The sequence below is a fragment of the Nicotiana sylvestris genome, chromosome 1 (genome assembly GCF_000393655.2).
Source record: "Nicotiana sylvestris chromosome 1, ASM39365v2, whole genome shotgun sequence".
In the NCBI taxonomy this organism is placed as follows: Eukaryota; Viridiplantae; Streptophyta; class Magnoliopsida; order Solanales; family Solanaceae; genus Nicotiana; species Nicotiana sylvestris.
Window position 1 is genome coordinate 186,699,783 of NC_091057.1, and position 25,499 is coordinate 186,725,281.

The window sequence follows — 25,499 nt, forward strand, 5'->3', positions numbered from 1 at the left end:
TCAAAAAACTAGAAACTAGCAATTGCAAACTTTAAAAACTTAGTCATTTTCAAAAGACTAGACATTTAAAAAAAAACTACACTTAAGGCCCACGAACCCGTCCTGTTTCGTCCCGTCCCACCTCGTCCCATCCCGTTTGTTAGCGGGACGGGATGGGACGACCGTTTCATCCCGTTTGTCCCGTCCCATTTCGTCCCGTCCCGCCATCGTCTCGTCCAGTCCCGTTAATTTTGTCCCGTCCCGTCCCGTTGGACAACCATACACCTAAATAAGGAAGCCTACAACTACAATGATTCCTTATTTAATGTATGGTCTATATTTTGTAGAAATACTATTAGTATGAAGGGTAATATGCAAACTATGAACATATTTGGTAATATAGTTTCATATATGGTATATATACGAAAATTTCCCAATATAAATTGCTTTTCATTCAAAAAATACTTTTCGAAATAAACTGATTTTTTTAATTTGACCAAATATGCTATAATTATTGTACAAATATACTTTTCAAATTAATTAATCAAACACAAACTACTTCTTATCAAATTATTTTTCTTAAAATTTGTGAAAACTTTTAAAAATAAACTGATTTTAAAAGCTGACCAAACCAAGCTACAAGACAACTGCGGACAAAGCTAAACTGGCGCCTCCAGTCTCCAGGACACACCTCCGCACGTCTCCGAGTGGCTAATGATTGACCCACACGGTTCCTTTAATTTGGGTTGGGAGCGACACAATCCCACACCGTAAACCCTCACACAGACGATCCTGGCTTTCCACAAATGCCTGAAAGTCCGAAACCCCTCTCTTCTTTTGAAAAACACAAAAGCCTCGTCGTCGACTCTCCTTTCTCTCTGTAAAAAATAAAAAATATAAAAATCCTTTTCGCTGATTAATCACTTGCTCCGATCATTATCGTTATTGGAGATGGCGGCGGCGAGTGGAACAACATGGCAGCCACAAGTGGAAGGGTTCAAAGAGATCTGTGGATTATTGGAGCAACAGATGTCTCCGACTTCAGATAAGTCTCAGATTTGGCAACAACTTCAACACTACTCTCACTTCCCTGATTTCAATAACTACCTCGCTTTTATCTTCGCTCGTGCTGAGGTATCACTCCTTTATCCTAGACTTTTCTTTCGTGATAAAACTCTTTGACTCTTAGCTAATAATTCAATTATTTAACGGATTGATTTTTTTTTGTACTTAGTTCGAAAATCTTCCTTGTTGAAAAAGGTTCTGGTGTGGATTCTTTTAGCATAGTTATCCCTAAGTGTTTAGTTGAAAGTTAAATTGACTTTTGGAAAATGCGTTTTAAACTTAGTTGTTGCATAAGTTATTCGTCTTCTTTATGGAGTTAGCAAAGTCATACCTATATGCTTCCTTGATAGTTGAATTGCTCTTTGGACCATGCCAATGAAACTTAACTGTTGCATTTAGTCTTAAGTTTTCTTTATGGTGATACTATGAGGAGTGGCGGAGCCAGGATTGTAACAAGGAGATTTAAAAAAAATTGAACTCGTGACTTCAAGCAATTTTTGAACTGCCTTTGCCACTACTAGGGGATTCAAAAGTTAATATATTTACGAAAAGGTTGTTTTTGTCCTGTTTGCATAGTACGATTTTCCAACGAAGGGGGTTCAGTTGAATCTCCTTCCTTGGCAGTGGCAGCGTCACTGACAATGAGTTCTCTCTCCATTTCTTTCATTCTCTGATTTAAATATTGCATTGAGTCCTAGGTCTTCTTTATTGGCGGCATTGTGATCTCTCTCTCTCTTTTTCATTCCCTGATATTCTATAGGATTATAACTTTCTTATGTTGCTAGCATGTAGTAGATTTCACAACAGTGAAAAGATGGCTTGTATTGACATCTATTTTTTGATGCATGGTAGATCATCTTGTTCATATTGCAATTGGAACGGGTTTGGTCTAAAAATGGTGATATTTTGGAAAACTACTATATTTTCCACTCAACAATCTGGTTGGTCCTTATAACAGGGGAAGTCAGTGGACGTTCGGCAAGCAGCTGGGTTGCTACTGAAAAATAACCTGAGAACTGCCTTCAAAAACATGCCTCCTGCTAATCAGCAGTACATAAAATCTGAGTTGCTACCTTCTCTTGGGGCGGCAGATAGACACATCAGGTCTACAGCTGGGACCATCATTAGTGTTCTTGTACAGATTGACGGAGTTGCTGGATGGCCAGAGTTGCTACAGGCACTTGTCAATAGCTTGGATAGTAATGACATAAATCACATGGAAGGAGCAATGGATGCCTTATCAAAGGTATCATTTTACTGTTATTTAACTAACATTTCACTCGATAATATTTCACGGGATACAGTGTGAAACTCGGTGTCAATATCTGATTTGAAAGTGTTGCATAACTATAATAAACAAGAACTTTTTCTTCTGTAGTGTGCTCATTATGTGAGATCCTCAAAGATTGCTAAATTCTCTTTGCAACATATGTTGTAAGGGCGATGAACTTAGCCTCGTGTTACATTGTTAGTGAACGTGAGTGTAAAGTGACAACAGTGGTAAAAATAGCCACAGTGGGACATGTGTCAGATCTTTGTTAAACTAACACATAACTGGCCTGCTGAACATTTTCTGTAATGCAGATCTGTGAGGACGTTCCTCAACTTCTTGATTCTGATATTTCTGGATTATCTGAACGACCCATTACTGTTTTCCTTCCAAGGTTTCTCCTGGTAAGCTAACTCTTCCCTTTCTTTATATTCACTTCTTTGCCCAATTTTATCTGATGTTGCTTCATTTATCATATAGTTTGCTGTATATTTGATATTCAATGCTAAATTCATAGTATCATTCTAACTTGACCTTTAAACGAACAGCTTTTCCAGTCACCTCATGCTTCTCTCAGAAAGCTTTCACTGAGTTCTGTGAATCAATTTATAATGCTGATGCCTAAAGTGAGTACCTCTTCTGTGGGCTATCTAGTTATTACCCTTTCTGCTGCCTTTGTGCCATTTTGACTCCATTGCTCATCTGGTCAGTGCTACTGTTATAGGTTTTGTATCTATCCATGGATAAATATCTTCAAGGTTTGTTTCTTCTTGCCAATGACCCTGCTCCAGAGGTGCGGAAGTTGGTAAGTAACTGCCGTGATATCTTTCATATACATTCTCTCTCTTCTGTGGTGCACATCATCAAAATTGCTATCAGTATCATTTGATGTACGCCTATTTGTGATAGCTTTAGCCGGATAAATTGAGCTCGTAAGACTGAATTAAATCTGTTAAGAGATTTATGACTTTAGTTCACAGATCACACATCTGGTGTATTAATAGGTTAAAATGGTCTTTGTAGTAGGCACCTGGTAGATGGGATGTTTCTTTCTGAGTGTTTTTTTTACTAGTTGTTTAGCTTGGTCATAAGAGGTAATGGTAAATTTGTATGTCTATTAGAAGTTAGCTGTCTTTTGTGTTAGGGCTATGATTTTTCTATGTCAAGAATGATGGGAGTCGGATGTTCAGTTTTCTGTTAAATAGTGTTATTGAAGGCGCACTTAAAGCGCGCTTGAGCCCTGAAGCAAGGCTCAAAGCATGATGAGCGCTTCGCCTCGCGTAGCGGGCGCTTTAGTGTCATTATCAAGGCTATAAGGCATACTTTTCCTTGCCAATGAGTGTAATGTTGAAGAGGCGACACTAAACAATTGATATTTTACTTTATCGTAAAATTTTCTTCAATTTCTTGGTCTATATATTTGGTATTCATGTTTATAGATATTAGTCCTGGATTACACATACATATTTGTACCTTTTCTCCATTTGCGCCTTTCTTCATTAAAGTCCGCGCTTTATTTGCGCTTTTAGCCCCAACAATCCTTAGAGTTTTTTGCGCTTTTCGCGTTTGATGACACTGCCAGGGTTGTCAAAGGCAAAAAGCCCTCTAGGTCTGCTGGGGCTTTAAGCGCACTTAACGTGTGAGCTTAAGTAAAAAAAGCGTAATGAAGGAGAAATATACATATATACATATATATATGTATATATATACATATATACATATATATACACTTATTTTCCGATTATGTTTGATGTTTAGAACCACTTTAATTTACGACAAAACTCATGGACAATGAGGTGCGTGTCTTAGTGCCTTGCCTTAGGCTGAGGTGCAACTTAAGTGAGGCGAAGCTCCCTCCCTGAGCATTTCTGAGCTTCAGGGCTTAAGCGCACCTTAAATGAACCTTTCACAATATTGTAGTGTTAAATGACACGGAAGATGTTTTTCTAGCTGACATGATTGTTCTACTTATTTGTCACTGGTTCTTTCTTATATCACTCTTCTCTACAAAATCTATTTTTTTTTTTTAATTTTTATTTTAGCATGCCCACCTACAAAAGAGGTTTTGAAGTCTGTTCCTGTGATATCAATTATGCTTTTGACTGTTGTAGAGAGTTTTCTTTTGCTACCTTATTTTAAAAAAAAAGAAAGTTCTGGCACCAATTACTCAGTTTGCCTTTTTCTCAACAGGTTTGTGCAGCATTTGTTCAACTAATTGAAGTTCGTCCTGCCTTTTTGGAGGTGACATCTATTTCCACTCTAAATTAATTGCCTATTCTCTTATTTGTCACATCTCCTTTCCGCTTGCACTTGCTTTTATGTGCGGAAAGAGTTCCAGGTTTCTAAACGTTTTAAAATTTTAAGTACAATGAAGTATCAACATTTTGAAGGAACAATATTTTTAACTGTAAGTTTATTTTGATTCGTACTTTTTGATTGTTTGAGGTTTATTATTGCCTTTTTTTTATAAGTGAAGATATCGTTGAACTGCACCAAGCAAGTCTTATTATTGTCTTATTAGGATTAGGGGGAATGGGGGCAAAATGCCGCATCACTTGTGCACTGTCAATGAATCAATTAAGCAATCAACTACACCTTAATCCCAAACTATTTAGGCTTAGCAATATGAATCCTCTATATTAGGATACTGTTTGGAAGTTGAATTCATTATAGAAGGTTTAAACTACTGGTTCCACTTCCTGATTTCCCTTTTAGGTATTACATATATGTTATATGCAAGGAGTTTTAGGAAAAAGAAAAACTGAACAGTCTGTACACTTTAATTAATGGTCTTGCCTGAGAGAGTGAGCGGAACATGGAACAGCATACTCCTATTCTTTTAACATGTTCTTAATCAACTTCTGGTCCTTTGACACAGCCGCACGTAAGGAATGTTATAGAATATATATTGCAAGTCAACAAGGATCCAGATGAAGAAGTGGCACTTGAAGCTTGTGAATTTTGGTAACCTTCCCCTTTTCAGTGCTTCAATTGTAGATATCACTGGCATGATAATTGTGTCAACGGTGGAGGAAGCATACACCATTTTGCTGGAAATTCTTTACTAATCTTTGCATTGAGAGCACAATATTCTTCATTATTATGCTATAGATTTATTCTGTTTTTGATAAAATGGTTGATGGAATTGTAAAGATGATATACTATTTAACATGGTTTGGGAACCTTTAGTGACATGTTACGTTGGTGCTAAGCTTTTGTTGCCTTTAGGTGTAATTGGATGTTTGTCTCTATTGTTAAGTGTGTCTAGGTTTCCTTTGCCTGAATGGACTGAATTCAAATTTCAATAAGCTGGTTGGCAAAAATATACATTTATCATTCATTTTAGAGCTATACTTGATATTAGAGATCACATGAGCTCCATGCACCTTCCACTTAATATATTTTGGATACGCGTGCATTGTTAGAAGAATTTTAGCTAGCATGGTGAGGACTCAAAGAAGTTAGGCGAGATTATTGTATTAGAGAGTTAGTAAGAGATGTTTGTAAATGATAGTTAAATCATTTTAGGATGAAAGGACTAGATGCCAAATAAATTGGGACGGATGGAGGGAGAACATACAACAACTGCACTTCAATCTCAATCTAGTTGGGCCGGTTAATCCTTACCTATCAACACTTTGTCTTTTTGGAGAAATAGGAGATTCTCTAAATTTCATACCTATTCTGCTCTCAATCTCTATGCAACATTAGTAGATCTTTGTGAAGCACTACACTTAGTGTAAGTGTGTCAATAACGACTAACCTTAATCCTGATCAGTTGGTATCGTTTATACAGATGCTTTGCATCGATGGATGTAGAACATAGATTAGGAAAAGAGTCTCTACAATAATGAAGAGGGGGTTAAGGAATAAGGAGATCATTAAGATTATACTTAATTTTTTAAATATTAAGATTATACTTAATTGGGAGGAAGAGCCAGAGCAATGTGAGAATTGTTTTAGATACTGTGTGAGAGAGAATGAGTTAAATAGATACTGACTGCTTGAAATTTGGTGTAATGACACTGTAAACCTTTCCAGTTACCTTGCTAGTCATGGAAGTGTACCATAGAAATAATGTGAGTAATGATATGTGGTGAACCTCAAATAGAGCCCCCTCTGAGTATTTTCTTTTTCTTTATGTGAACTATGTAGAAAATGTTATGGCACCCAAGAATTGCACCTATTATTAATACAGAAGGATGGATTTGCTTAAGTTCTTCTAGAGTTCTACTTGCTGGATATCTTCCTCTTTTTTGTGGTCAGGGCTGCATTATGTTTCATAAATAAATTATGCTCTTGTGCTCGAAGTTTTTGCTTTTACCTGTTTTGTCTGCTCTCAAAAATCTCACGTTATGATTGAGAATTGTTGCTTTGTTTTGGATAATTGGGAATCTTCTATTGCGAATTGATGTACAACAACAACATGCCCAGTATTGGGAATCTTCTTTATGTGAACTATGTAGAAAATGTTATTTATGTGAACTATGTTCTTCTTTATGTAGAAAATTGGGAATCTTCTTTATGTGAACTATGTAGAAAATGTTATGGCACCCAAGAATTGCACCTATTATTAATCCAGAAGGATGGATTTGCTTAAGTTCTTCTAGAGTTCTACTTGCTGGATATCTTCCTCTTTTTTGTGGTCAGGGCTGCATTATGTTTCATAAATAAATTATGCTCTTGTGTGCTCGAAGTTTTTGCTTTTACCTGTTTTGTCTGCTCTCAAAAATCTCACGTTATGATTGAGAATTGTTGCTTTGTTTTGGATAATTGGGAATCTTCTATTGCGAATTGATGTACAACAACAACATGCCCAGTATTGTCCCACACTGTGGGGAAAGCGTCGAATTGATGTCTCTTGTCAAATTTGATTGGATGTGGGTGTCATTGACAGGTCCGCATACTTTGATGCTCAGTTGCCCCCCGAAAACTTGAGAGAATTCTTGCCACGGTTGATTCCGGTATGCTTTATCCACAAACTATTTATCTTTTTCATATTGGTATTATGTGTCTTCTGTCTTAGCATATTCTTATGCATAATGCTTCCTGCACCACTTTTAGGTTTTGCTGTCTAACATGGTTTATGCTGATGATGACGAGTCACTTCTGGAGGCTGAGGTTTGGTGTTTAGTTCATCTTCAGATGTCAAATAAGTCTGAAATGATTTGTTATGTTCTGTTTTGCTTAACCAAACATTAATGTTTTATTACAGGAGGATGGCTCTCTGCCAGATCGTGATCAGGTTTGGTTGTCATTTCTCCTTTTTAGCTAAAAAACTAATCCTTTCCATTTGGCAACTTGGCATTAATTACATTGGAAGTCATTATGGACAGGATATCAAACCTAGATTTCATTCTTCACGTTTTCATGGTTCAGAGGATGGTGAAGATGATGATGTATGTGGTTTAATTGACCAATCATTTTCTTAATTAGTGCTCACTTTTTCTATGGCCTTTGATATCAGCATTATGCTTCCTAATTATAGGATGAAGACATAGTAAATATGTGGAACTTACGCAAGTGCAGTGCAGCTGCTTTGGACATTCTCTCAAATGTGTTCGGTGATGATATTCTACCAATGTTGATGCCTGTTGTTCAGGTGATTGATTATTTGTGAAATTAAATCCATCTATTCATTCCTAGCTTTCATATCTCTCTCTCTCTCAAAGAGGTAAAGAAAGGAAATTCTTTACTCAGATGTTTGCATACTGACGTAGATTGGTATTGATTCCCCAGAAGGTTGTGTCTCAGAATTTTATGCTTCTGGTGGATGGCAACTGAATTTGAAAAAAGATTTTAATGATTAGGAGATGGAGGGAGTTGGACAATTAATAAATTATTGACTACAGCAGTGGTAGAAGGAGATAAGGAGGGTGTTATGCTATGGGCAGCAAACAGTTAACAGTGATATGAAATACTCTGTTAAAGCAGTTGTAGCATTTTGCAAAAGCAGTCAGAGTACTTTGAGCCAAATTGGCCATGGAAAATGATATGGAAGTCCAAAGCACCTATCAAGGTAGCTTGTTTTGGGTGGGTTGCGATCAGAGAAGCATGTGTAACCCAAGACAATTTGCAGAGGAGAGGTTTCATGTTAAGTCCATCTTCCTGAGCCAAGGGTCTATCAGAAATAGCCTCTCTGTCCTACCGGGATAGGGGTAAGGTCTGTGTACACACTACCCTCTCAGACCCACTTTGTGGGATTTTACTGGGTCGTTGTTGTTGTAGGTTTCATGTTAAGTAATACTCCCTCCGTTCAAATTTATGTGAACCTGTTTGACTAGGCACGGAGTTTAAGAAAATATGAAGACTTTTGGAACTTGTGGTCCTAAACAAGTTAGAAAGGGGTCCAGAGTATTTGTGTGGTTATAAAAGCTTCTCATTAAGGGTAGAATTGGAAGTAGAATTGGAAGTTTAAGTTAAATTGTTTCCAAATTTAGAAAGCGTTCATTCTTTTTGGAATGGACCAAAAAGGAAATAGGTTCACATAAACTGGAACGGAGGGAGTAGATGTTATCTTTGTGAAGAGGATCTGGAATCAGTCAATCACCTTTTTATCCATTGCAAAGTGGTCAAGCAGTGTTGGGAGCTCTTCCTAAATTTGTGTGTAGTTTGGGTAATGCCTTCAGATGTTAGAAGTCTACTGGAAAGCTGGAATAGGCAGAAGATAGCAAACAACCAGAAGAAGTTTGGAGGACTATACCTTGGTGTATTTTCAGGACAATTTGGACTGAGAGAAATAGTGCTTGCTTTGAGAACAAAAAGAATCATATTTCTAGAGTTAATGACCTTTGTCTACAAAATCTGTTTTCTTTTGGCGTGAGTGGAAGATCAGTATATGGATTTCTTAGAATCACTTGGGATTATGTAACTTGAAATTATTGTAGGGGTTGTTTGTTTCTGTTGTGTACCTTCTTGGTACCTTTATTAATAAAACTTTAACCTTATAAAATATGCTAGGTTAAATTATATGTTAAGATGCTATAGATAAATGATTGTGAAAATAGTCTTGTGCAATTTAAAATAAAGGGGAACAAATAAATTATCATTAATGGTCTATATCTTGACGGGCCTGTTCTCATCAAATAAGTGGTTGTTGCCCATAACAATAGCAGAACTCTTCCCTTTAGGCAGCAATTCCCTTAGAGGATCAATATTACATCAATTTGAAGAATTAAAGTTTTATGGTTGTGTGTAGAAACACTGATCATACTAATGAAAGAAGGAAACGAGAGAAATTATTTTGTCCTTTTACCTTTTGGTTAGTAGTTCGCGATAAATGGATCTGATACATTGCAGCTTTCTTGTATCTGGACAGACTAAATTGTCAAATACGAGTGATGAAGCCTGGAAGGAAAGGGAAGCAGCTGTACTAGCTCTGGGTGCTATAGCTGAAGGCTGCCTAAATGGGCTTTTCCCTCATTTATCGGAGGTAATCCTATCATTGACAAGCTTCCTAGAAAAAGAATTTGTGTTGATGAAGGAGATTGTATATAAAATGTATGAGAAGTTTGGTTTCTGAGACTGGTTTTTTTGTGGGAAGTGAGTGGTATATATGTTCTGAGATATGCACATATTGAAGAAACTTGTCTTTTAAAAGTTCTTTCTTTTCATTTCTTTTTTTCCCCATTCAGATCATTACCTTTCTCATCCCACTTTTAGATGACAAGTATCCTCTAATACGAAGCATCTCTTGTTGGACACTGTCCCGCTTCAGCAAATATATCGTTCAGGTTGGTAATAAATGCTCCTTTTCTAGTTCTAAGCTACATTATCATACATGTGACTTAAATGGCCACCATATTTACATAGAGTTTGTGCGATCCTAAACCACCGACCCTTCTTGAGTCAAATTCATTACAATGATGTGGTATTTTCTCGTTTCAGGGTTTAGTGTTTCATAGTTGTCGCCCTCAAATAGATATATTTGTAGGAATGTTGTTTATACTTTTAGTTGTAAATTTGTAATAGGGAATGGGTAAAGCAGTGGTTACAAACTGGAAAATAGTTTTCAGCCCCAAGCCTTGCCTGACGTGGGGGTATGAGGTGTTTTTTGAGTTGCTGATATATCTACATTTATTGATCTTAGGGTTAAGAAATATTGTGAGATTTAGATGAACTGGTCCAATGTGGTCATCGCGTACCTGACTAATCAGAACGCCCCAATGTCGACTGTTAAAATTAAGTTTTGGTGCTTTTACTAATTATCAAGTACGTAATTATTATATATACTTAATGTTATATCACTTATATATGTTAGCTTGTTGAGGTTATCCTGCACCAATTCCTATTCAGAAAAAGTTATCATGCACTACTTGTTTCCGACTGTTGAAGTTTTTATTTGCTGCTTGAGACCCTTTTTCCTTTTTGTTAATTTCAGTTCTCCGTTTGACTGAAATTAAGTCTCCTTTTGCAATATGTTGGCATCACTGGATAATTTCTATGTTTTCGTGCTGTTTGTTTGACTTTCTTTTAGGGCACTGATCATCCAGAAGGCCGTGAACAATTCAACAAAATTTTGATGGGTCTTCTGCGGAGAGTATTGGATGATAATAAACGAGTGCAAGAAGCTGCTTGTTCAGCTTTTGCTACTCTTGAAGAGGTCTTGTGCTAAGCGGTTGTAATATTCAGGTTCTGCTATATGTATACCTAACTGATGGTTTACTTTTTGCAGGAGGCTGCAGAAGAGTTAGCACCATGCTTGGAAATCATTCTGCAACATTTGATGTGTGCCTTCGGAAAATACCAGGTCTTTTTGTCTTCCCTACATTGGCTGACACCTTGCTGTGTTTCTGTTTGTTAAAAGCGTCTGACCTATTATTTGTCCATAGAGACGGAACCTTAGAATCGTGTATGATGCCATTGGAACATTGGCAGATGCAGTTGGAGGGGAACTTAATCAGGTAGATTATGTGCCTCACTCTTTTTGCGTTAGCTAACATGTTAACTCGTTAGTGCTCCTTTTTGTTTTATGATTTTTGGTTATGTTTAAAGAAATTTAGTCGGCTTGTGATATCTGATTTTTGCTTTTTTAATTCTTTTGTTGGTTAACAAAGCCAAGGTATCTCGAGATTTTGATGCCCCCTTTAATTGGAAAGTGGCAGCAACTACCAAATTCAGACAAGGATCTTTTCCCGCTGCTGGAGTGCTTTACGTCAATAGCTCAGGTTGATTTTTTTTTTTGATGAAAAAAAGTGGTACACATGGCATTTATTGCTGTTAGTACTGCCTTAAATGCGTCAACATTTTCAAGTAAATGTTTTGCATGTTTTTATGGTTCCCTTCTCTTTGTGAGCTGATATATCATTGTCATTTAGTGTTGCTGCAGGTTCTTAGCAGTGATTGGTTAAATTACTTTTTCTTTTTGGTGTGGTTTTGTAAAATATTTGGATGAACATATTGACTTATTGTTATTCGTAAGCCTTTGATCTGATATTCTTGCATCTTATAGTGACTGAAATTATAGGTGCATTACTTTGTTATTTGTCTTTATTATACTTGTTGGTTTTTTTTTTTGGGGGCGGGGGGGGGGAGGTTGAGTTTTCAATTTTAAGCATAATGGTCATTTACAAGACTCTTTTGCATCATCCTATGTTGAGGAACTAAAAACTAATTGAGTAGGGTATCTCTTGTGTCTCTAAGTTACATTGGACATTCTAGCTTAAATTTTTAGCAGGAGCTTTCTTTTATTGTTTAATTTTGCATGCTTCAAAGTGTCTGCAATAGTTTGGTAAATGATGCTGTTTGACTATCGTAAAGTGCAGGGATATAAAAAGAGTCTGGTTGACAAATTGTGGAGGCTTACTTATTATTTATATGTCTAGGTGGTAGGATCTTTGTCAATCTTGGTTACTTTCTCTCCAAATTATGGTTGCTTTCTCTCCAATCACGCTTGTACATTATGGCTTTTCATTATACAGCAGGGAACTTCCCTGTTTAGTCCTGAATCTGGCGCATACCTTCAAAGTTTCAGAGAATAACTTCTGTTTCATTATTTTATATTGCTAGCACATTCTGTGACCATGCTAGACTTTGTTTGTGCTGTCTAGATGTTTATTGTTGTAGAAAACTACATATGCAAGTACTCTCAGATGTGAAACAGCGTAGAACCACATATTATAGATATCCATTCCTTTCTTTCAGGCATTGGGTACTGGATTTGCACCGTTTGCTCAGCCTGTATTTCAGAGGTGCATTACCATCATCCAGTCGCAACAATTGGCGAAGGTTTTATACGATACTATATCCTGTTGTTTTCTATCTCTGATTTGAGTGCTTCGTTTCTTTTCTTTCTTTTATATTTGTTGGTAGATATAAATTGGCTAATACTTTCTATTTAAGACAAGTTTTTCACTGTTTATATTAGATGGTCCAAGTAATCCTTCTAGTCACCTACACGCACATTTTGAACCCCCCCCCCCAAAAAAAAAAAAAAAAGAAGAAAAAAAACCAAGGAAAAAGCAGAGAGAAAGAGACACAGAGCAGCACATGTTGGCCTTGGAAGTCTATAGTGATGTCTGCAATCTTTTTGAGTGTGTTGCACTCTCTCTACATTCACAATCATACATATAACAACAACAAACCCAGTGTGTAATTTCATAGGTGGGGTCGGGGGAGGATAGTGTGTACAGACCTTACTCTTACCTTGTGAAGGTAGAAAGGCTGTTTCTAATAGATCCTCGGTTCAAAGAAAGACGAAAAAGAAGCAGTAGCAATAAACAGTAACAAGAAGATACTAAGACACCGGAGCGAAAGAGACAACATGGAGTAGTAGAAATCTATGAATCAGAAAATATGAGAGTATAGGATAGCCAGAGCGAAATTAGAGAATACAAGAATAATACTAATACTACTGGTATGGAAAAGAAATAAGTTCCTACTAACCATCTACGCCAATTCTCGATCCCACACCCTCCTATCAAGGATTATGTCCTCGGTAAGATGAAGCTGTGCCATCTCCTGCCTAATCACCTCTCCCCAATACTTCTTTGGCCTATCTCTACCTCTCCTTAACTCACCTAGGCCAACCTCTCACACCTCCTCACTTCGGCATCTTTGCCTCTCCTCTTCACATGCCCAACCCATCTTATCCTCATTTACGCATCTTTTTCTCCATGGGGGCCACTCCCACCTTGTACCAAATATCTTCATTCCCTAATGTTATCCCTCTTGGTATGTCAACACATCCATCTCAACATCCTCATTTTTGTTGCTTTCATTTTTTTGGATATGTGATTTCTTGACTGGCCAACACTCTGCCCCATACAACAAATTCAGTCCAACCACCACTTTGTAGAACTAACATACTCGTTAGTGGCACATTTTTATCACACAAAACACCGGATACGAGCCTCCATTTCATCCACCCTGCTCCGATACGATGTGTGACATCATCGTCAATCTCCCCATCACCTTGGATTACTGATCTAAGATACTTGAAACTCTCTTTCTTAGGAATGACTTATGAGCTAAGTTGCACGGACTCTTCAATTTTGGTGTCGTCCCCGTCCCGATACGAGACTTGGACGGGTGCTAGAGCGGGAAACGTCCCGGATACGGTCAACCGACTTCGGACACTTTGACCGGAGTCCATCAACAAATTTGAGATTTTGATTTCTCAAAATCAAAAATTAAACAGATTTAAGTTATGGAAAATGGCATACCTTCAATGTTGTAGTATTTTTGTCTCATATTTGCTGCTTTGTGTGTCGGAGAAATCAAAAATTCAAAGTGTCATGTTCTGATTTTGTACTTCATGTAGACCTAGCAGCTGTAGATGGAACTTTACCTTGAATTGCTTTCTTTTATTATACCCAATAAATAGTAGAAAAATGAATTTTGTACTTCTGATTTTGACTTGGATGGTGAACGATCCAAGTTATGTTCTGATTTTGTACTTCATGTAGACCTAGCAGATGTAGATGGAACGGAACTTTGCCTTGAATTGCTTTCTTTTTCTCTTATGAGGTAAGAATGAAGGAACGTGAACAAGCGTGAATGGCGATCTGTACGAGCTTGAAAGAAGTTGGAATTTTGAGCATTAGTAAGAGGAAGATGAGAAGTTGGGGAAGTTGAGGAAGATGACCTAGAAGATCTGCAGTAGGAACTAAGTTGCTCGGACTCGGGTGCGGGTATCCGATACGGGGATGGTTCCGATTATCGGATTCGACAAAATCTAAATTTTAAGATTCGGGGGTGCGAATCCGGATGTGGATAGGATACAGCTAAGAAAATTCAAAATAATAAAAAATAGAGCTATAAAAATATTGATTGTACATTTGGACATAAGTTCTTTTAGTTTTTCGAAATAAAAGTTACATATTTGAAAATTATATAATACTACTAAGTTACGATAAATTTGTACAACTAGTAAATAATTTCGTATAAATTAATTTTACACAATTAAAATATATAAATTATTTAGCAAAAAATCAATATGCTAATAATTAATTTAGAATTATTCCTATACATTGTATGAGAAAGAAATATTTGGAAATAGCAATCAAAAATCTGTCAATAACGTGTCACAACTCACAAGTGTGGAGAATAAAGGGGACAAGTGGCATATAATGGAGAATAAAGGGGTTACTTTATATTATTACAATTAAGAGTCTTCCTACTGCAGATCTTCTAGGTCATCTTCCCCAAAATTCCCCAAATCCTCATCTTCCCCAACTTCTCATCTTCCTCTTACTGATGCTCAAAATTCCCCAACTTCTTTCAAGCTCGTACAGATCGCCATTCACGCTTGTTCACGTCCCTTCGTTCTTACCTCATAAGAGAAAAAGAAAGCAATTCAAGGCAAAGTTCTGTTCCATCTACATCTGCTAGGTCTACATGAAGTACAAAATCAGAACATGACTTGGATAGTTCACCATCCAAGTCAAAATCAGAACATCTGAATTCATTTTTCTACTATTTATTGGGTATAATAAAAGAAAGCAATTCAAGGCAAAGTTCCATCTACATCTGCTAGGTCTACATGAAGTACAAAATCAGAACATGACACTTTGAATTTTTGGTTTCTCCGACGCACAAAGCAACAAATATAAGACAAAAATACTACAACATTGATGGTATGCCATTTTCCATAACTTAAATCTATTTAATTTTTGATTTTGAGAAATCAAAATCTCAAATTTGTTGATGGACTCCGGTCAAAGTGTCCGAAGTCGGTTGACCGTATCCGGGACGTTTCCCGTTCCAGCACCCGTCCAAGTCTCGCATCGGGACGGGGACGACACCAAAATTGAAGAGTTCGTGCAACTTAGAGTAGGAAGACTCTTAATTGTAATAATATAAAGTAACCCCTTTATTCTCCATTATATGCCACTTGTCCCCTTTATTCTCCACACTTGTGAGTTGTGACACGTTATTGACAGATTTTTGATTGCTATTTCCAAATATTTCTTTCTCATACAATGTATAGGAATAATTCTAAATTAATTATTAGCATATTGATTTTTTGCTAAATAATTTATATATTTTAATCGTGTAAAATTAATTTATACGAAATTATTTACTAGTTGTACAAATTTATCGTAACTTAGTAGTATTGTATAATTTTCAAATATGTAACTTTTATTTCGAAAAACTAAAAGACCCTATGTCCAAATGTACAATCAATATTTTTATAGCTCTATTTTTTATTATTTTGAATTTTCTTAGCCGTATCCCCGTACCCGTATCCATATCCGGATTCGCACCCCCGAATCTTAAAATTTAGATTTTGCCGAATCCGATACTCGGAACCGTCCCCGTATTGGATACTCGCACCCGAGTCCGAGCAACTTAGCTTATGAGTCCAGCATAATGTCCACGTCCGCTTTTAGTCACATTATTGAACTTGCACTCCAAGTATTCCATTTCGGCTCTGCTCAACTTGAAACCTTTTGACTCCAAGGTTGTCTCCAAACCTTCAGCCTCGCATTAATGCCGCCTCGCGTCTCGTCAATCAGTACTATGTCGTCTGCAAATAACATGCACCATGGAACCTCCTTTTGGATGTCCCGGGTCAGAACGTCCATCGCCAAGGCAAATGAAAACGGACTAAGGGTTGAGCCTTGGTGCAACACCATCACAACTGGGAAGTGTTTTGAGTCTCCTCCCACAATCCTAACCTGGGTTTTAGCACCATCGTACATGTCCTTAATCAGCCTAGTGTAAGCTACAAGGACACCTCTAACCTCCAAACACCTCCATAGAACCTCTCTCGGTCTTTGTTGTATGTTTCTTTATGTCAATAAACACCATATGCAAGTCCCTCTTCCTCTCCTTTTACTGTTCCACCGATCTCCTTACCAGGTGAATAGCTTCCGTAGTCGATCGGTCCGACTTGAACCGAACTGGTTCCCGAAAATACACTCCTCCCCACCCCCGCTTCAACCACCCTTTCCCGAACTTTCATAGTGTGGCTTAACAACTTGATATCCCTGGAATTGTTGCAATTCTAGATATCACCTTTGTTCATGTACAACGGAACCATCGTACTCCACCTCCATTCTTCGGGGATCTTTTTCATCCTAAGAATGACATTAGACAACCAATAAGCTACTCCAAGATTGCTTGCCAGTGTTCTTCCAAAATTCTACCGCGATTTCGTCTGGCCTTGTCGCTCTACCCCTGCTCATCTTACGCATAGCCCCTCGACCTCCTCAACTTTTGTACGCCTACAGTACCCAAAATCACGACGACTCTCGGAGTGCTCCAGCTCACCCGTTACGATGTTCCTGTCCCCCCTCCTCTTTCAAGAGTTTATAAAAGTATGTCTGCCATCTTCGTCTAATCACAGCCTCACATATATATTATATTATTTCTATTTTGTTTGTATATTTGAATTTGGGGAATTCTCTTATTAAGTCTTACTATTTACTTTATAGTATATTGCGGCAATTTTCTGAATTTGGGGTGTCCTCTTTTAGCTTGTCGCATAGTTTATATTTTTATTTTACGGTTGCTATAATGAGAAGGTTGAACCCTTTTCAATGCAAGGTCAGAGGGTTATGCTTCTTTCAGTTGCATGCTTTTTGTTCTTGATAAGCAACTTATTCATTTACCCCCCTGAGCCCCGACTTCTAAGATACTCTCTTCTCTGCTCACTATTACTGAGTTTTGATTGCAGGTTGATCCTGCTTCAGCTGGATTACAATATGACCGAGAATTTATTGTTTGTTCTTTGGACCTGCTGTCTGGACTTGCTGAAGGTCTTGGCACTAGTATTGAGAGTTTGGTAATTCTTTTTCCTCCAAAACTGATGCATGCATAGAATTTCAAGTTGGTTTTCTCTGATTGTTCTTTCCGACCATTATATGTCACTTGTTTCACATTTTGGTTTCTGTGCTTGAAATAGTACTTTCAGTATTCTGATACCAAGCTGCATGGACAATCTTATTTTATGTTTCAATATGGTATTGCAATTTCTCTAGGTTTCACAAGGTAATTTAAGGGATTTGCTGCTGCAATGTTGCTTGGATGATGCACCTGATGTTCGGCAGAGTGCCTTTGCTTTGCTTGGTGACCTTGCAAGGGTAAGTTGATACCTAACCTTTGAGCTTGAGCCACTTCATAGGCTTCAGCTTGTATCTGAATTTCTTTAGTACGGTCTTAATGTAGTTAGCATTGCGATTTCTGTTTGGAAATCCAAATGCCTTGAAAAGGCAGCCTTTCTTTTCGCAGCTAAAGTTCTTTTGCTTGTTGCTACTAGGTTTGTTCCATTCATTTGCGGCCTCGGTTGGCGGAATTTCTTGATGCTGCCACTAAGCAACTGGTTTGAATTACTCTTCTCTTTCTTAATGTGTTTCCAGCTGTTTGATTCCTTGTCATGTTTACTCTATAGATGCTTTTACAGGACACTTCCAAGCTGAAGGAAACCATTTCTGTGGCCAACAACGCATGTTGGGCAATTGGTGAATTAGCAATCAAGGTAATTTTGACAAATTGTGGCTCCCAAGATCATTAGATCTGGCTTAGATGAAGAAGTGATGTAATGTTAGTAGAATGTGGTATTACTCGAAAACTCCCCACTATGTTTATCTAAAAAGAAAAAGGGAGGAAGAAAGAAAAAGTTAAGAAAAACACAAAGAACCCCTTTTATGTCACCTAATACAACAAAATACCTAGTATTATCCCACACAGTGAGATCTGGGGAGGGTAGTGTGTTCGCAGACCTTACCCCTACCTTGTGAGCATAGAAAGGTTGTTTCCAATAGACCTTCGGCTCAGGAAAGCATAAGCACCACATTAATGAAAATATAGACAAAAAGGGACAGTACCAAAAAGCCATATAAAAGCAGAATAAAAACAACAAGACAGTAAGGTGATAAACAATGAAAGAAAACAACGGTTAGTCATAAAAACCTACTACCAACAGAGACTGCGTGCCAATACTACTGTTATGAATACTCTAGACTACCTACTCTATTACCCTAATCCTCAACCTCCATACCTTCCTATCAAGGGTCATATCCTCGGTCAGCTGAAGTTGCGTCATGTCTTGCCTAATTACCTTTCCCCACCTCTTCTTTGGCCTACCATTACCTTTTTGTAGGCCCTCCACTGTCAACCTCTCACACCTCACCGGGGCGTCTGTGTTCCTCCTCCTCACATGACTAAACCACCTAAGCCGAGCTTCCCGCATCTTGTCCTCAATAAGGGTCGACACCCACCTTATCGCGAATAACCTCATTTCTAATCCTATCTGACCTGGTGTGCCCACACATCCATCTCAACATTCTCATCTCTGCTACCTTCATCTTCTGCAAGTTCGTTGTTTGTGAGAGCACTTGTTCTTTTATGCTCTTGTGACTTAAATCATGTGTATAGACAATCAATCAATAAGATAGTTTTTCCTTATGATAGACTTTTCTGAAAATAGGATATAACAGGAACAAAAACTGTTAACACTGAAAATACAGAATTTACTTCAGCAAGTCTGAAATAACCACGCCAACACTGAGAACTCCGTAATTACAGCATAAAACACGAAATGACATTCAGACAGAATAGAATAATTACTGAAATGGATACAAGTGACAGAGACACAGTACATAACATTGAAATTATACAGACATGACACTTCTAGACATTTGAGAGGCTAGAACTCTCCCAAGGATTCGTTTTTTGTTTGAATACTTATCTGCAAAAACTCCCTGCCACCTTTCTCCAGGAAAAAAACTACCCAATACATGAGTAACTGTCTCATGGCAGTTACTAACTTTTCAATTTGTTATTTTTGGCCTCCTGGAGTAAGAATTTATAAAATGAGGTCCATCACCTTATCAGGTAACAAGAATCTTATTGAAGAAGGGAATAAACCTGTATGGATATGCCAAAAAGTAGACAGTATATGAAAGTATGGTTCAAAATGCACCTAATTTTTCATATAGACTGGCAACCTCAGGTGCACCAAAAGGAAATTAGAAGAGGTAATTTCTGATATGTACAGAATCAGTTACTAACTTTTCAATTTGTTATTTTTGGCCTCCTGGTAAGGTCTGCGTACATATTACCCTCCCCAGACCCCACTTGTGGGATTATACTGGGTCGTTGTTGTTGTTGTTGTTGGCCTCCTGGAGTAAGAATTTGTAAAATGAGGTCCATCACCTTATCAGGTAACAAGAATCTTATTGAAGAAGGGAATAAACCTGTATGGATATGCCAAAAAGTAGACAGTATATGAAAGTATGGTTCAAAGTGCACCTAATTTTTCATATAGACTGGCAACCTCAGGTGCACCAAAAGGAAATTAGAAGAGGTAATTTCTGATATGTACAGAATCCGACTCTACACCGTCAATATATCATTCCTCTCCGTCAATGTTGTTAAATTATTCCACGTTGGTTGAGGGAATGAGTCGCTGTCCCCTTACATGATTATGGACAATCTTTACCTCATGAGCTAGCGTTTGTGGTTGAGTTGGGTCTAAGGTCCATTTTCTTAACATGATATTAGAGTCTCTCCTACTCAGATTGGCATGTCTCCACATAGTGGTGTCAATGGATATTCGAAAACCGACTAAACCGACCGAACCGTACCGCACCGAACCGATTTTTAGGTTTCTTTTTAAGAAACCGTAGGTTTTTATATAGATTTATAACCGCACCGATAATTAGGGTAGGTTTTTTATTTTATAAATATAAATCGAAAAAATACCGAACCGTACCGAATAAATTTTACATGTGGAAAATATATTTATTTAGTAAGTTTAAAAATAATAATGCATTAAATTTTCTTTGGGCCTTGGAATTATAAAAACTATTACAAGCCAACAAGTAATTAAACTCAAAATACTAATTCCTAAAACCTATTATGCTACTTCTACTTAAACTAAGTTATTTCAAGTATCTCTATTAGCAAGACACAAAGTATTCTAGCGATTATGAGTAGCAAACTACAATGTATTGAATATGTTTTCTTTCATATAATTTAGATTTATCTTTTTGAATATTTAATCTTCTATAGACTTTATTCTTGAGTCCCAACTTGGTATATCTTTCAACCCGTGTGATTTATATTTCCTTTGCTTTGTTTGATTTCTTTTACATTGTTGTAGAATAGTTGATGGATCTATATTCTAGCCATCTTTTTTTTTTTAATTCATCACCCTTTAAACAGTAAAAATATTTAGAGAGTTTTGCTAAGTCCTCTAAAAGAACGTATGTTATTGCATTCTACTTCTACTGGTGAATTTTACATGATATTAAAAAAATACCGAAAATTAACCGAATCGTACCGATACCGAAGAGAAACCGACATGATTGGGACGGTTTCGAAAAGTCTAATTTTGGTTATACATAATAGAATAACCGAAAAATTGGCATGGTAAAAATTCTATAAAATAACCGGCTGAACCGAACCATTGACACCCCTATTGGGGCCTTTATTAATACTCATTCCATCAAGTGGAGTGTTAAAATGGGAAATAGGAGAGTTGTGGGCTGGCTTTGAATCCAGTGCAGTTTAGGTCTTCTGCCAAAGTAAAAGCAAGATATCCCTAGATGTAGTGTAGAAGCATCATCCCGAGCTATGACTCTTGGAAGTAGTGAGCTTCTTTGGTTGAAACTTCTCCAAGGGACTGCCTAGCTGACAAACTGATGAAGCTAATATGCGACGCTCAAGTTGTCTGTCACATAGCCTCAAACTCAGTTTTTCATGAGAGGACAAAACATACAGAGGTGCACTTACATTTTTCTCAAGACAAATATATATACCTTTCATGTGTGCAGTTCTTCTTTGACTGCTTTTGTGCTCCGTCTTTTGCGTCTGGACTTAAATTTCCAATAGATACCATGCATTTTCTTTGATCTTGTTTTATGGACCACAAGTTTGATGTGCGACGTCATAATTTCAGGTTCAGAAAGAGATATCTCCAGTAGTCCTGTCTGTCGTCTCGTGCTTAGTACCAATCCTTCAACATGCTGAGGTAATTATCTGTTTTATATCTAAGATTGAAATATTTTATGATTGTTATGCCAGTAGGACATATAGAGAACTTCTAGTATTTTTCGTTTTTATTTTTCATGTTTGTTTTGTATGATTTTGGCCTGGGATGAATTTAAATGTGGAGCATGGTTTGTGAGTATTCATATGGCCAGTCCCAGCTTGTTTGGGGTTGAGGTGTAGATATTGTTGTTGTTTGTTTGGTTAATTCTGTTGTTTGTATATGCATACCTGCATGTATGTTGTGGCCAAGTTTGTGTTTTGTTTTGTCTTGCTCATTTTATATTTGATTCTGAAAAGGGTCTCAACAAGTCACTGATAGAAAACAGTGCAATCACCCTTGGAAGACTTGCATGGGTTTGTCCGGAGCTTGTGTCACCGCATATGGAGCATTTTATGCAAGCATGGTGCTTTGCCCTGTCTATGTAAGTTTACTCCAATTGCAATTGTTCCATTCGTTTGTGACTGGCGGTTTGCATCGTACAAGAATGAACTGTTAGTTTTTTGCATTAAACATAGAGAATTGCAGTCAAGCTGGCCAAATATGTCTAACGAATGTTAGACTGGCTTACTCCATTTACTTAAACAAATGTCACTTAACATACCTCCATCCGAGCATGGTAATACTGTTTAACTGAAGTTGGGTAGCTAAATCCTAAAAGACCTGCTTTAGAATTTTTTTGCTTTAACTTGCTGAACACCAAAGTGAAATTATTTTATTGACTGATAGTGCATGGTAAAATGTAAGAACGTTTTGTTTGAAGCCATGGTATGTGTTTGTGTTTTTTGTTCTTACGTAATGGGAGTGGATGCATATGCGTGAGGTCGTAGAGCAGATGGTTGAATGTAAGTAGTTTCTGTAGTGTTGTTTTTCTTTAAGTTCATCATGTTTTGGGAGGTGGAAAAAACGAAAAAGGTGATAAAAACTTTGGCTACCCATTTTTCCTTTGCCGCAGTACAGCACTAGTTAGTCAAGCTTGCCTGAGAAGAAAACCCCCATTTCACAATGTGAAGCTAGCGAACTTGTCTTTTCCTTTTCCAATTCATGGAAATGAATGTGATGAAGATCTCTGATTGGTAACCCGCACATTCCTGATCTCCTCCGCACCTATCATTGTTGTTGTGTTAGTTCTGGGGTGTTCACGTCAAGTATTGGTGTTTGAGCTGTGTTCAGCACTATTATAGTGCACAAAATGCCTTGTTGATGACCGACAACTTGCGCTCTTTTTTTTTCTGGCAGGATACGTGATGATATTGAGAAGGAGGATGCCTTTCGTGGTTTATGTGCAATGGTAGTTTTGTCTTTTAATATTGCCTCTTTAGTTCAGATCACAATGACTGAATACTGCTAAATTCTTATGAATATCCTATTATTGACAGCTTTTGATTTCTTCCTTTTTAAGCCTGAAAATCTTTATAGCCCAACCTCAAGCACTGAACTGGTTTGACAAGACTAAATTCTGAATGCCATAAAATTGGGAAAGTACCTCTTTGTAAAAAAAAAAAAAATTTAACTTTACTTTGTCCTTTCTCTTTACCACTTACATCACTTTGTAAATTGGGACACTATCTCTTTGTGAATGCGATGAAGAAAATGCCCAATTGACCCAGGTAGTCATGATTTTATATCAAACTAGAGATTTGGTACTATAGGTGCAATATCATTCAGTATAATCAACTATTACTTTATTAAAGAGAAGGAAAAATTTAATGAAAGACTTCAGATTATGACAGATACAGATTTATCAAAAAAATTATGGCAGAATATCAATGTATCGTGGAAAATTATTCATCCATGATGGATACAAATACTATAGAAATGCAAGACGTTCTCATAAAGTCAAAACCAGTGAAGAATTATTCTTTAGAACCTGTTAAATTTATTATCTGAATGGAGGAGTGTCTTTACTTGGTTTCATTTTTTCCAGGTTAAGGCAAATCCATCAGGTGCAATGAATTCACTTCTCTTTATGTGTAAAGCCATTGCAAGTTGGCATGTAAGCTTTCTATTTTCTGCTGTATTTCAATAGTGGAGGGAAATAAGAAATTCGGAGAACCTTTATGGTTGTGATCCTTTTCAGGAGATAAGAAGCGAAGATTTACACAAAGAAATCTGTCTGGTTCTGCAAGGATATAAGCAAGTAAGCACTGCTTGATATAATACTCCCTCCATCCCAATTTATGTGAAGGTGTTTGACTAGGCATGAAGTTTAAGAAATAAAGGAAGACTTTTGAAACTTATGTTCTAAAACAAATCGTAGATATTTGTGTGGCTAGAAATCATCTCATTAAGGGTAAAAAGGAAAATTTAAAGTTGAATTGTTACTAAATATAGGAAGCTGTCATTCTTTTTGGAACTGACTAAAAATGAAAGAAGTCACATAAATTGGGACAGAGGGAGTATTTTTTTGAGGCATAATACCTAACTACCCTCCTGAGCTTGAAATTATTTATTGGTGCGCAGTGCATAGGACAAAAATAGTTCAGGTGTGCACCCAATAAACGGTGCCAAGTTCGGGTTATATTGATGCATTAAGCTCTTTTCTTTTTTTATCTGCCAGAAGGGTGTCTTTTCATGATGTCTTTATCGTTTACTCGCTAATTTGTGAGTAGATCTTTGAGGGTTTTCCTGACCAATTTGCTTCTGGGATACCACTAGTTTAACATCGGCTCTGATGAAATTATCTTTCTGTTTCCTTAATGAATTCTTTTGTTGTTTCATCTGGAGATGAACCTGGTGAATAAATAGGGAAAAAGAAGAAAAGTATTTCATTTTTCTCATGAGCTCTCACTGGTATATTATCTGGAGGTATAAGATGTCTAGTGCATTATTCTGAGGTTGGAAATATTTTGCCAGATGCTCAAGGATGGTGCTTGGGAACAGTTTATGTCAGCTTTGGAGCCCTCAGTGAAGGACAAGTTGTTAAAGTATCAAGTTTAATTTCTTATTGACAGAGAATGTCTTCCAAGTTCCAATGCTTGTTGTCATGGCTATTTTATACTTCAGATCTCTGGATCTATTGGCTTCGTGTTCGTTTGAGTCTTAGCATTATCTGATTGTTGTTGAGCCGTGCATGTTGGGCAAGCACAAAGTTTTGGGTTCAATTTCCTCCATGGAACATTCTCATTGAAGATTGAAGCTATTCATATTCTTTCGAAGCTTCAGTTGCTCTGGTTTTGGACACAGCAGTTATCTCGGAAGCTGAGGTTCAACATATTAAGTGTACAGGTGTGCTTTGTTACAATTGTATTTTATTTTGTGCCTGTCCTGAATCTATTGAAGGAGGTGATCCTAAGTTCTTGGGTAATTGGGTTTGATAATTTCTTCTCGGGTTAAGGAGCAATTTTTCTTATTTTTAACTTTACATAAGGTTCCATTTGTTGGTTTAAGTCCACATAGCATGTCTGAGAATTTGTTTGTTCACCTTTTCTTCTGGAGGATAGGACTAGATGGTCTGTTGGGAGGTCGAATGAGGTAAGCAATAATAATTACAGTTTATTGGTGGGGGTTTACATATACGTACCTTTGAAAGGAATTATTGTAACATTTTTTTATCCCGCGATAGTATCTCCAATTCCCCGTCTATAGAAAATATGAAAAGTATTTGATAGTTATGATTCGAACGAAAATGCCAAAGTGACATTGTATTCGAAGATGCTTTATTGAAGATTCTGAGTGTAAATGTGCAATTGGATTTTGATAAGAACTGCTGCATTGGTTTTAATGTCTGCATGTGCTGCTGAACTC

The 25,499-nt window shown here is 37.2% G+C and overlaps 1 protein-coding gene across 1 annotated transcript; it reads left to right on the forward strand.

Annotated features, from left to right (window-relative positions):
• The first annotated feature begins 773 nt into the window (after positions 1-773).
• LOC104239811 (transportin-1-like) lies at positions 774-25,476 on the forward strand. The gene is made up of 29 exons (XM_009794530.2): positions 774-1,113; positions 2,003-2,290; positions 2,629-2,718; positions 2,863-2,940; positions 3,039-3,119; positions 4,505-4,555; positions 5,193-5,278; positions 7,212-7,278; positions 7,379-7,435; positions 7,530-7,559; positions 7,651-7,713; positions 7,803-7,916; positions 9,633-9,746; positions 9,949-10,047; positions 10,791-10,916; positions 10,989-11,063; positions 11,146-11,217; positions 11,371-11,481; positions 12,458-12,541; positions 17,436-17,543; positions 17,740-17,841; positions 18,018-18,080; positions 18,162-18,236; positions 21,663-21,734; positions 22,052-22,176; positions 22,992-23,043; positions 23,680-23,748; positions 23,833-23,892; positions 24,609-25,476. The coding sequence occupies exons 1-29, from the start codon at positions 931-933 to the stop codon at positions 24,690-24,692; spliced, it is 2,679 nt and encodes an 892-aa protein (XP_009792832.1). The 5' UTR covers positions 774-930; the 3' UTR covers positions 24,693-25,476.
• The last annotated feature ends 23 nt before the right edge of the window (positions 25,477-25,499 follow it).

What these genes read in the sequence shown, in the direction of transcription:
- LOC104239811 (XM_009794530.2), top strand. Translation starts at nt 931, where the DNA reads ATGGCGGCGGCGAGTGGAACAACATGGCAGCCACAAGTGGAAGGGTTC. An exon ending in TCCTTCCAAGGTTTCTCCTG is followed by an intron (nt 2,719 to 2,862) that starts GTAAGCTAACTC and finishes TTAAACGAACAG; the next exon opens with CTTTTCCAGTCACCTCATGC. An exon ending in TTATAATGCTGATGCCTAAA is followed by an intron (nt 2,941 to 3,038) that starts GTGAGTACCTCT and finishes CTACTGTTATAG; the next exon opens with GTTTTGTATCTATCCATGGA.